General features: G+C 35.7%; 3 protein-coding genes across 6 annotated transcripts; all 3 read right to left on the bottom strand.

Moving 5' to 3' along the window:
• Positions 1–613: 613 nt before the first annotated feature.
• On the bottom strand, positions 614–3,555 carry LOC117226325 (uncharacterized). Of its 3 annotated transcripts, none has more exons than XM_033480550.2 (4): positions 3,416–3,555; positions 2,827–3,017; positions 1,812–2,733; positions 614–1,752 (listed from the first exon to the last, which is right to left on the bottom strand). In XM_033480550.2, the coding sequence occupies exons 2-4, from the start codon at positions 2,944–2,946 to the stop codon at positions 689–691; spliced, it is 2,106 nt and encodes a 701-aa protein (XP_033336441.2). In that variant the 5' UTR covers positions 2,947–3,017; positions 3,416–3,555; the 3' UTR covers positions 614–688. The 3 variants fall into 3 exon arrangements, with proteins under 3 accessions (XP_033336441.2, XP_033336442.2, XP_033336443.2); XM_033480551.2 differs by lacking the exon at positions 3,416–3,555 and adding an exon at positions 3,159–3,299; XM_033480552.2 differs by lacking the exon at positions 3,416–3,555 and having other exon boundaries at positions 2,816–2,939.
• Positions 3,252–7,235, bottom strand: ILP-2 (insulin-like peptide 2). 2 transcript variants are annotated; one of them, XM_076525318.1, is made up of 5 exons: positions 6,903–7,235; positions 5,940–6,226; positions 4,890–4,985; positions 4,376–4,592; positions 3,252–4,106 (listed from the first exon to the last, which is right to left on the bottom strand). In XM_076525318.1, the coding sequence occupies exons 3-5, from the start codon at positions 4,935–4,937 to the stop codon at positions 3,931–3,933; spliced, it is 441 nt and encodes a 146-aa protein (XP_076381433.1). In that variant the 5' UTR covers positions 4,938–4,985; positions 5,940–6,226; positions 6,903–7,235; the 3' UTR covers positions 3,252–3,930. The 2 variants fall into 2 exon arrangements, with proteins under 2 accessions (XP_076381433.1, XP_033336465.2); XM_033480574.2 differs by lacking the exons at positions 5,940–6,226; positions 6,903–7,235 and having other exon boundaries at positions 4,871–4,990.
• Positions 7,236–7,376: 141 nt separating this feature from the next.
• Positions 7,377–12,325, bottom strand: LOC117226321 (protein O-mannosyl-transferase Tmtc3). Its single transcript, XM_033480544.2, has 12 exons — positions 12,134–12,325; positions 11,172–11,308; positions 11,001–11,082; positions 10,675–10,774; positions 10,480–10,595; positions 10,228–10,400; positions 9,885–10,140; positions 9,651–9,799; positions 9,267–9,579; positions 8,892–9,182; positions 8,644–8,826; positions 7,377–8,571 (listed from the first exon to the last, which is right to left on the bottom strand). The coding sequence occupies exons 1-12, from the start codon at positions 12,323–12,325 to the stop codon at positions 7,549–7,551; spliced, it is 3,015 nt and encodes a 1,004-aa protein (XP_033336435.1). The 3' UTR covers positions 7,377–7,548.
• Positions 12,326–12,542: the final 217 nt, after the last annotated feature.

Raw genomic sequence — 12,542 nt, 5'->3', positions numbered from 1 at the left:
CTTTCCAGCATCCTGACCGTTCGTGGAATTTCCACTCAAAGCCAGTGTGTCCTTTGGTGTCTAATGCGTCCAATAGTGTTGGGGATTCTGCTCGGAATCTGCTCCAAGTGGTGGAGAGAAGACCTCACAAATGGGATTGAACGATTCCAATGGATTGCCAATGGATTTCCATTGGCATCATCCAATCCCACATTTATGGTGGGTAATTCTTCTACTCCTACTTTCCTGGAAGAAAGTCGTATGTAAAGTCGTATCTTGCCCTAATTCAGGTTACGATATATGCTCCGTCCATATATTCACAGGTCCATGCTTTGGGGTTCGTACAACGTCAATTAGAGCAGTGGCAATACGCTCAAACTGTTGGCCAAAATCGACTGTCGATAATATGGCTAATAGTTTGAGCGTTTTGTCACTACATCAATTGGCCCTGTACGAACGTCGAACGGAGCTTCGTTGTTTCACCGATAGAGGCGCCACATATATACAATTTTGGTTCGTTTAAAAACATTAATTATAATCAACTTTGTTGATCAAACTTATTATCATACAGATATTTATGGTTCAAAACCATCATGTATGTATATAATTGTTACAAAATAAATACAGTTGGTACTTAAGGAACATATAAATTATGTATTACAGAAAAAGTATTTACAGCTATGGTAACACCTATGGTATATTTTTTACATCAAGTTTCATCAGAAGCCGCTTCAGCTTCTCGATCATCCGGAACATGATTCCCATGTCGAGATAAACTTTTTCCTTGCAATGGAAAATATGTTGAACCTAGAACTCGATTTTCTTGATGTGCAGGCATATCACAGAAGAGACAACTAGTTTTTCCAAACACTTGGTCCAAACAAGGATGAAATATTAAACCACATATTCGACATATTTTATATTGCATACCAGTGATTTGTAAGAGAGTAATAGCACACCTAGGCAGTATATGACCCCTTGAACATTTAGTAACTTTCCAAGACAAATCATGTATTACTTCACCGCACAAATTACATGCCTCTACTTTGTTTATATTGAAATCAGATATTCTTTTTAAAATTTTTCTAGCGCGCTTGGAAACTGGAGTAATTTCTTCGTTTTCTTCTCCTGCTAGATAAACCTCGAAGTACATTTTTAACAAGTATATAGAAAGCTGTTGTTCTTCAAATAAAGATGAATTATTATCCAGACGTTCAAGATAATCACAGGCTGTATGAATGAAAATCAATGGCTGCGCTTCCGATACTTCCCCTGCAATACTTCCTATACCTTGAATTACTTTCTTCTTCTCGCTGATTTCCATTATTACGGATATCCACATTGTTATCCGCAATTCATTTAAAGGCAATGATTCTAAAATCGAAGGCGTTTTTGGCAATCCAGCTGCAATATTCTCAGCTTTAGTTGCTTTCATTCTGATCATTTCTAAGCAATCCCAAATACGTTCTAATCTTTTTCCTTTATTCTTTTTTAAAACGGTGCATGGATCCCAACTTTCATGCTTTAAAACAAAGAAATGAAGCTTACTGGGTTCTTTCATTACCAAATGATCATATACAGAATTTGGAGAAGTTACATTTACAAATATCATGTAGCTTAAAGAATGAGCAAGACCCAGATACCGTGGATGAGCTTGTTGCCACACGTTCTTTACTTGTAGTTTTGAAAAGTTATCATTTCTAGTATCGATCATAAACATCAAGTTGTTCTCTGTTGTTACTAATGCACAGTCCACATTAGCATAAGTCAATCCTAAAAACATTGAATTTGATTAGAACTTATATGCGAAGAATAAAATTGTTTCTTCATACCTGAAATCATAAATCCTTCTAGTTGTATGTGTTGAATACTTTTTAATGTTCCATTCGTTGCTAAGTGCAACAAGAAAAGAAAACTACCTTTCGAAATAAGCATTCTTATAGTTGCATTAAATCGAGGAAACGCCCTAATAATACTGATAGGTATGCGATCTGCGTACTCGTAATATTTTTTAGTTGCTCTAAGTTCAATTATCTGATCACGTTCTCCAATTGAGAGACCATGAATACGTCCATCAAGATAACCGATAATAATTATATGTTTTTTTGTATCAATGCTAATCCAATGTAACGCGTTTATTCTGGCACAATCATTCAAACGTATTGTGCCAACAATTTTTACATCTTCGGTTTCACTACAATATGATACACTTGGAACTTTGTAAATAATTACATCTCCATTCTGGTAAGAAATGGCGAGGTATGCAAAATCTACAAAAAGCATGCTCCAAGTCATACACGAAGCTTGCAATGTTTTTATACAATTTTTTAATGTTAAAAACAACATGGAATTGTCTTTAGTATCTTTCAACTGTACAGTTATTTCTTTCTCCATAGCGTTATAACGTATGGTACTTAAATCGTACGTGGGGTACCAATCTGTAGAAATTTTTTGAACAATTAAAACAGCCCCCGTTGTAGTTAAAATTGCAAGAAGACAATTGTTCGGATACATTAGATTCTGCGGTGACCAAGCCAAATCCACTATTTTTGGTATCATCTCCTTAACATTTGGTACTTTAGGTGTCATACTTTCTTCCATTAAAAACGAGCAAATCTCTTCGCGAGACAAATCCCAAATTTTCGATTCTATCTTATTTTTTATGCCTTCCGTAGGAAAAATTAATGGTGCATAAATGAAAGATCTTGAAAACTTAATAGTCGAATATGGAGACATTGGATTTGGTATAAATTCCTGCATAAAGTAATAATGTAGAATGTATTCTTCTTATTTTACAAATGCTTGTCTAAAGCAACAAATAAAAATGATATTTTACATCTGACTTACAAATACATGGATTCCTTTCTCTGTAAGAACTGATATATGATTGTCTTCAGACCATTGAACTGCAAACCTTGATATAATGGGTGGTGTGATTGCGAGACTATAAACTTCTTCTGTTTCCATTGTTTATGATGTGTTTTTGTATTATACAGTTGTTCATGAATCTTCGCATTCATCTACATACTTCCAATGCTCTTAAAATAGAATTTCATTAAATAACATCATTATATAGAAATATTCAGTTAATATTGAATGTTTAAACGTTTATAACATTGTCAACTGTTTGAATTATAAATTGAACAGATTGATGATTTTGTGAAAATATGAACACTTACCAAATTTGTTTTTATACTTTCATGCAAACCCAAGTACATAGTACATATATATTTTTACGTATAAAATGTGTGTGCAAGAAAATAACAAAAAGGTTAGTCTTTCGAAAATATATTGAAAATGTATAATTTTCTCTTTCAAAACTTTTAGTTTTGTGCGTATACGTTTACAGATATGCTCTAAACAATATACGTATACGCTTTTACTATTTACTATATATATAAGTATGTACTGTTTACCAAATAATTGTACAACTAACCTATATCAGCTGTAACTGTTTTCACATGTATCAGAATTAAAATATCATTGTATGTAAGCATATTCGATCAACGATACAACATCGGTTTCTTATGCGTATACATACATACATATGTACATATATGATTAAATGCAAATGAGATCAAATTGTATCATAAATGTTAGTATACATATAATGTAGGTATAGGACACCAGATACACACGGTGAATTAAATTCTCATTCACTTAAAATAGACGTTCATCAACGTGGTTTATACATTGTGTTCTCAATTTTATTACGATTTGACTATGCAGAATCAAATAAAAGATATTAATCCTGTGAACTTATAAATAGAGGTTTCAATCAAGTCTACATTATTGGGATACATTACTGTTAAAAGTAGGATAGTTAAGAAAATAAGATATTTTACTGACAATGAGTACGAGAGAACTGGAATTATTGATACACATTAACATGTGTGGGATGTTTCGAATAACGATCCGGCACATTTTTTACATTGAGGAAGTGTAGTAGAATTAAACAGTTGGTAAAGGATTGCCGCAATAAGATTTTAGTTCCTCCGTGGTGCATGATCTCGCACAACACTCCTCGTAAATACCCCGTGGATTTCTTCGAACTCTCAACATTTTTTTCGCATTCTGGACGGTCTTGTAGGGGCGAATGTCATTGTTAAGCAAATAGCTGTCCATTTCTAGAAGAAGTGGCACTTTTATGCATTGAATAAGAGAAGAAAATGCCTGATTTGTTATTTTGAAGTACCTAATGCAGTGTTCCTCAACCTATATGGGTCTGTTCTATATTTATTTCATCATTTTTAAATTCTATAATATTAAAAAGATTTTGTTATATAAACATATGGGCCTTGGTGTTATTGCATGTAAACAATCGAAAAGCACAGTGAAAAGGTTGAGGGCTACTGATCCGGTAGTTTTAGCGTTGAACTGAAAGATCGTTCAATACCTTGGTTGCTTTTTTTAAATCGGGCATGGTAAGTGCTACCGCATATCATTTGCACGGTGCTCGAAAGACTTCGACCGCAATATTGACGCACTTCGTTCTTAGCTTGCCGATTTCGTCTATATTTGAACAGATTCGCTTTCGCGCGAACCGCTTCCGACGTTAAGATTATTGCCACGAGCATCAAACTCACGAGCACAAGTAATCGGTATGCGAACATCTAAAATTCAAGTAATGCTCTTAAAACAATTTGCGAATAACATCTTCTAGGCTATTTGAATAGAAAACAATGAAAGAAATGTGAAACTTTAAGCTACACTTAGAGCACAGGTATTGTATAAAATTAGCGGGAAATTTAATAATGTCGCCTGATGCAAACAATCAAAGTAATGCGACATCTGTCTACGTTCTTGATGAAACTATCGTTTGGAAAATTCAGAGCGAAAATTTCCATATAGGTAATTTCTATTCTAGGAGCCGTACAAATATTTTACTGACCATAACCGATCTCATGTACCTTGGAAGATTTCAAACAACTAGAAAACAGCACCGTTTTCCATTTCATTTAAGTTTATTCTCCTAATTAAACTTCATCTTGCACCAATAAATGTAGCTAAAGGATACAAACAAACGTTTATTCTTGTCAGGAGAAAGAACAGCACCAGTAATTCATTCTTTTTGGTATGAATTTATAAATAGAGATTTAGGTGAAAAAACCCACTCCACCGATACACCCGACTTTATAATGTTAATTACACTGCATGATTCATGAGCACCGATAACGCATAATCTTAATATAACTTCGTCTGCTAATATAGGCATTATTTAATGAGTATTTCCTTGATTTTATGGATAGAACCGGGTCAACTCGAACTTTTCAAACGCATAGGAAAATATTTATGATAAAAGGGAATATAAAAAAAAAAAAAATACTGTTTCCTTAGAACGAATTGATACAACTGATATGTGTATACGTGTGCGTATATGTATGTATCTATCACGACGTGCTATCAAAGTCTGGTACTTTCCTTTCTTTTCTTTATACATTAACCCTCGCATCAATCGAGGAACATCGTTCCAGGTAGTCTAATTTTCGAAATGAAACGAGTAAACGGTAATTAACAATTTGCTTGATAAAACTGAGGCACATGCGACGGAGCAAGTAAGGGGTTCCAATTACAGATTTTCGTCTACCTCCTATTTAAACACAAATTTTAAATTGTATACCAGAATTGAAAACAAATGACTTAAAGCCGATAAGAGAATCGTAAATACACTGATAAAATGAAATTAATAACACGATTGATAGAGGATGTTATGCTTAAACGATGAAAAATATATTCCTATTTTATGCAACTGTATAAAACTAGTTTATCACAGATATGTTATAATGCATCGGGCATTTTTAAAGATTGTCATATCTGCGGACGAGAACTTGCACAGCATCGGTAAGCTACTTCTCAACAAATAGTAACGATAATGAAAAAAGCTTCTCTGCGAGCTTAAACATTTGTATTCTTTCTACCGTTTCCTGGAACGTTTTTTTGCGAATCGTGACGTGTTTCACCTTAATGGCCGACACCCTTTACTAGTCCCATTGATTTCAATCCCTGAGATTTCCTCTTGAACATAAATAGCATTAAAAAGCTAGACGAATCTTCTTGTTTATCGACGATTCGAATGAAACTATTAACTTCCTTAGACAAACGTATCTAGTATGCTATTATCACGGAAACGTTGCTTGAACATCCGCACTGGAAATTATGAGAACATAAGAAACTAAGGAGATTCATGACAATGGATTGTTCTTTTTTCCTCTTGTTTGTCTTCATTTCATTTGATATATCGGCACAACTAAAAACATTCGTTCGTTTATAATAGACAACAATGAGATAATACGATTCTGTACACTGCATGCACACTCTTTTAACACTTTCAATAGAAAAATAAAAAGAGGCCGAAAAAGCACGCGTTCGAAACACTAGGTCCTTCCGCGACTGTAACTTTTCTGCTCTGTTTAATATTTGCAACTTGTAAAATACATTATTCGTGTTCTCTACTCAGTATCCGTCGTGGAAAGTAAATGTGCGAGCAGCCCATGTACCCCGACTTTACTCGATTCTTTCTTTTTTCACTGCCGCAGTCATATCCCCGACATTATCGCACTACATACTTCGTTATCTATTATTTCTGCTTAACGCTAATATTGTTAAACGTGCTAGTGGTAAGCACCCCGTTTCCATTGTCATTTATTCACACGTCACGCTTGTTTTTCGTTTGTCGCTTCGAGGAATAGGAATTGGCAACAGATTTGCAAGTTACAAATGAGCTTACATCGGCGTGAAATCCTTATAAGAATAATAAAAACGCACATCTTCGGATTTCGCAAGAGTTTTATTGTCTTGAATATATAGGAAAATTAGTTTATGTAATAATATCCGATCAAGATATCTTTCTGATCTCGGTAATGGTGAACTAAGATCAATTTAGAGTTTGCAGTGTTAATGCGGATTGTAGTATAAAAACTTACCGGTCCCCGAAAAGGTGATTATACGATGAGAACGGGTGAGAAAATTATGTCACTGAAAATGGTTACCGGGTTCCTTATAAAGCTGCGGACGCATCTTGAGTAATAATGAACGATCAGGACGCGATCGTTAAGCACGTTACGCATATGTCACTTTTTATAATTATTAAACATCCGATGCAAGACTATCGAGACATCTCATTGCATACGCTTTGTCGGCGCATATGATCAATTAACTGTGAAAAATGTTAAATAATTATTAATAGTACTCGATACAGGCTGTAAAACATTGGACAACAATGAATTTGTAAATGACAATAAAAATGATCAAATTAGAAGGTCCAATTGTTTAACCTACCCGGGACAGAAACATAAAATGTACATTCGTATGTAACGTTGAACGAATTGTAAATGATACTACGAATAAGGATGAATTCCAGTGACGCAGGAGATCTATAAAGTAGAAAAAAAAAGAGATACACATTTTTTAAATATATTTTACAAAACATTCTATTCGTACAGCATATAAAACAATACTCTGTATTCATTTTATATTCACACATTAGCTCTATACGGCTGTACCACCATATTCTTTCGTTATACATAGAATATAACTTTATACAATATTCGGCGGATCGTAACGTCAATGTTATGACAATGCGGTGTCTTTTGTTTGACGTGTGCTTTCAACATGGTTTCCGCCAGCTGGGAAGATCGGCGTGACTTGATCAAATTGCTCGGAATTAATTGTTTTGCCTGCACGTTCCCGATCGATTGTCAATTCCGTCGCGTCCGCGCTGAAACCTCTTTCAGACGGAAGTTCCTGCATGTCGTTCGTACTTGAACTCGGGCTCACGGATTTATCCTTGTCGTTATACGTTTCCTTCGCATCTGCTTTCATGTTGTTCAACGAAACTCTCCCAGGTTTCGTCGGACTCTTCAGGTGTATTATATTATTATTTAGCGAATCCGCGCTACTTTGTTTATTTCCTATGTGATTGTGGTGATTGGAGAAAACAGAATCAGTTTTTCCCAAGAATTGATTACCACCGTTAACGATATTCCCCGGACCTCCTGCGGCAGATGAGCTACCAGCAGTATTACTAGCCGAAATGTCTCCCATGTTAAAATTTCTTTCCTTCGGATTGGTCTGCCAGAACGAATCGTCGAAGACTTCCGTGTCGCGTTGTTCCGAAGGTAGCCTATTGATGCGGGCCTTCACAATGGCAAGGTGTCTGTGCACGTAGTCCTGTTGGGGCGCCAATCCCGCTGCTCGTTCCAAACACTGAGCAGCCAAACCCAACTTACCACGCTCCACCATTACAACGCACAAATTATGTAGGCCTTGGATATTTGTTGGATCTAACTGCAGTATGCGACGATAACAGTTCTCGGCAGCATCCAAGTCTTTTATATTGTTAATGTAGATATCGCCTAAAAGAATTAATCCTTTCACGTGGTCCGGGTGGAATCTGACTAGCTGGTTCAAAAAGGGTGCTGCTTCGAGAGGACGTTGCTCGTCTGCCAATAACAGAGCCAAATTAAATAGAGCAGATCGAAAGTCTTCTTTTAATGCGACCGCATTTCGGAACCATCGTTCCGCGCTACCGCTATCATGGTCATCCATAGCCAACATTCCAAGATTGAAGTGTACCCTCTCGTTATTGGAATCCTAAAAAATACTCTTGTTTCGTCAGATATTTCACAAACTTAAATGTTTCAAATAACGAACGATATAAAGTACCTTTCTCAAAAGTTTCAAAAGCCTTTCTCTAGCTACTTTTCGCAATTCTGCGCGTCCCAATTCTTGAAGTAAGATAGCCGAATTCAACAAAGCTTGCTCGTGTTCCGGATCAAATTCTAACGCTTTATCCAAATATGCCAAAGCTTGGGATGCTTTTCCTTGTTCCAAGAATACAACTCCCAGCTTAACAAGTAACAATTTTGTAAAATCTTAATTTTCTACTATTTCTAGGTATCTTGAATACTTACATTATAGTAGATATCTGGATTATTACTGTCGTAGAAAAGAGCTCGCTCATAAACCTCCTGGGCTTCTTTAGTACGATTAAGTTTAATTAAGACGTCGCCTCGATTAATATATGCTTGCGTATAATCAGCGCGCATACTGATCGCCTGTCTATAAAGCAAATCGGCCTCCTCTAACCTAGTTGCATTCTTCGCTATTAGGTTTGCTAAATTCACAAACACATTCAAATGATTTGGTGCTATTCGCGCTTGGTAGGACTCTCCAGGTTTTGCTTTTGGTAGTAACGATTTCGCCTAAAAAAAGAGATGGGTGATGTACGATGGATAGTATGGAAAAATTAAGGTACAATTTACTTTCGTTATAGAGACACAACTTACTTTCAAGTATGCATCTTCGGCTTCTTTGAACATTTTAAGATGATTATAAGTTCTGCCTACGTTGATGTGTGCACCAATGTCGTCACCTTGCACTTGCACGGCCATGTTAAAAAAATTCAGTGCTTCTTTAAATTGCCCTTGACTTTCCAATGCGTGTCCGACGTTATTAAACAATTTGGCATTACGATTATTCACTTTCAATCCTGACATGAATATGGAGTATTCGTCCAACCAATCATAATTTCTGATAAAAGTTTTCGTTGAGTGGGCCGCCAGAAGTGTTATTAATAAAAATAGTGTGAGTTTCCTAAGTCTAGAAAGGAGAAGATAGAGATTAAAGATAAGCAAGTTAAACAAATAAACGAGAATACGATGAGAATTTACTTTTTATCGCACAAAATACTCCATCCGTATCCGACAAGCATACAGAACCCCATAGATGGTGCGTATAATACTCTTTCAGCGATGACGAATCCAACCGGGAAAAAGAGATTCGAGGCAGGTAAAAATGGCAGTACCATCATAGCCAAACTCTGTTCAAATGATAACAGAACATCAGGATTTCGATAAAATTTTTACTAAATTAAAATTTCTCTGTTGAACACATTTAATGCTAACCATTATAAGAATGATGGAGGTTTGTCTATTGGGTGTTAAAATTGCCGTTGTTAATAAACCTAACACCGTTGTATGAATTGCTATAGTAGCAAGATTGCGAAGGTCTGTAAAACTTTCTATCAACGGTATCGTTCCCATAGTCCAATCACAGCATAAATCATTTGGAAGAAATAACAGCCTTAAATTGACTGCTGCGAGGTAATTGTACGTAAGCTGCCTTACTGGCGTTGGTGCTACAGATGCAGGATTGTCGAATCTGAAACATAATGAAAAATCATATGTTGTAACCTGTGGAAAATCTCGAATATTCTATGTACAAGGTGTATGTAATTTTTGCGGGTACCTGGTAAATACAGGTAACTTTGAGCCCATTACATGTAGTCGAAGTATGAGTAAACTAAATGTAACAAGTGTAAGGGCAGTCAAACGTTTTGTACCTTCACTGGACCAAGCAAGGGCTATTTTTTTCCCACCAAAAGCTGCCTTTAATGTCAGGAAAATATCCATTGCTCTGATCTGCATGAATAATAATATCGCAAAATTAAGTGAATACTTAATGTCAATTAATTTCTTACATTTATTTGTATATATTTACCTTTTGTACAACAAAAATCTCATACAACACACAAACAGCAGTAGCTGTGATTCCTTGTTCTTTGCACAACATGGCAGTAAAAACAAATAACATAGATAACATCAAGGACTTCCATTCTGTAAAAAATGTTGATGTTATATTATTTAAATTAAAAGATATTGTAACTCGATGAAAGTTTAAGAACCACATCTTCACCTGTTGATCTCTTACTCTTGCAACATTTAGTGTATGTGATTAAAGCTGCCAGATAAAATAAAGAAGACAATGTTTCTGCTCTTCCCACCACTCCTGTAACCTTTAATACACGATTATCCACTGATAATGTATCTACACGCGATCTAGGAACTACAAAGCAATCGATCGCTCGACGTCGACCCTTTGAATCTGGATACAGTATCAAAAGACTGTTGCCGAAGGGAGGAACAATGACTAGAAATAATTATGAAATAACATTCTCATACATCAATTCAAGGTAACGTCGATCGATTCGATCGAAATAAATACCAATTTGTGCAACTTACTGCCTCTGTGTGTATAGGATGTACCGCGAATAGAAGAGAAGACACAAAAGTTGCAGAATCGGATAGAAACATCAAACAAGTCCTGCAATATCGATTAACATCAGTTTCATAGAAAATTAATATAATATCAAGCTATGTAATATCATTAAGACTCATTAAAGGGAAACATACCTAAAATATAATAAGCACACTCCAACATGTAGAATAACATTAAGTAAATGATATCCCATAGGATCCAATTGGTGAATCAAGTAATTCCATCTAAATGTGAGAACGCACAATGGCCTGTAAGATTTGTGCGACTGCTCCTGTATAAAACAAATACAAAAGTAATATTAAATGCATACTTGTGGTCAGATTATAAACAAAAAGTTTATTCTGGTATTCGCATAATAATACTATGTAGATAATCTATTAATAATAATGTACGCATGTATAGAAGAAATTAGTTTCATTCGTTGAAGAGATAAGATAAAGGATATTATAAGCAGATTTGGATTTGACTACATGATTTCAAGTATTCGATGAGTAATTTGAAAAAGAAAGAAGCTATAAAATACAATAAATAATCGACATGAATGATCACGATTAAATCCCATTACAAAATCTTAGTTTCCACAAATCGAATACTACTTGCGAAATATTCGATTCTTTCGAGCATCGAACATCTTGTAAGTATGTAGTAACTTCAATACGCTTTCGAAATCTGGCGGTATTTATTCTAGCATAAAATTTGTTACATCGCAAGTTTAAATAACATTCGAAATTCACGAAACAAATCTCGAATAACAAATTTAATTCGAATTTTTAATGGTATATTGAACTCATTTCCATTTCTACTATTGACATGCAATGTAACTTATAAATGAAACGGAAGCGGAAGTTTTCGATCAACACGAAAAATTGAGAAAGGAAACTGAGAATATAGGTGCTAGCCGGTATTTTCTCATGAAAAGGAGTTAAGGATATCCAATTCGTATAAAATCGATTTCAATTCGACAAGATTGAGTCGGATCGAACCAAATCGAAAGGTAGGAAAAGGCGGAGAAGAGTTCAACGGATCAATACACAAGAAGGTAGACAAGAGTGAAAGGGAAGGGGGAAATCGAAAGCGCCTTCATCCAGTCACCCACCTTGTGCATAGGAGTGCCCCAGAAATCATTGTAAAAAACATTTTTCAGGGGTGTGTGGGGTCTTAAGTCTCGATTATCCTTGATCGCAGAAATGTCATCGAAAACAAAGCCGCAATTCAAGCTGTTAAGGTAGACGGCGAAAGCGCTTATGGCGACGATCGCCGCGAGTGCTCCCCGCGCAGGCACTCCCATCACAAATAAGACATCGATCGGCCGTCTTTTTTTTTTTGGCGATTTTCAAATCGGAAACTCTGTCGAACACTCTTCCGTTTTCCACGCCAGTGTTCGATATCTCACCCCGCGATACTCTTCGTTCACTATCTAACTAATCTATCTATCTGTCTAACTAAATCTGTATTTGTGTTTGTCGTGTAGAAACTTTAACCCCGCGATGTCCAGGAGAAACGCA

This window comes from Megalopta genalis, chromosome 11, assembly GCF_051020955.1.
Source record: "Megalopta genalis isolate 19385.01 chromosome 11, iyMegGena1_principal, whole genome shotgun sequence".
Taxonomy (NCBI): Eukaryota; Metazoa; Arthropoda; class Insecta; order Hymenoptera; family Halictidae; genus Megalopta; species Megalopta genalis.
The sequence above is the reverse complement of the archived record's forward strand: the minus strand, read 5'-3'. Positions and strand labels throughout refer to the sequence as shown.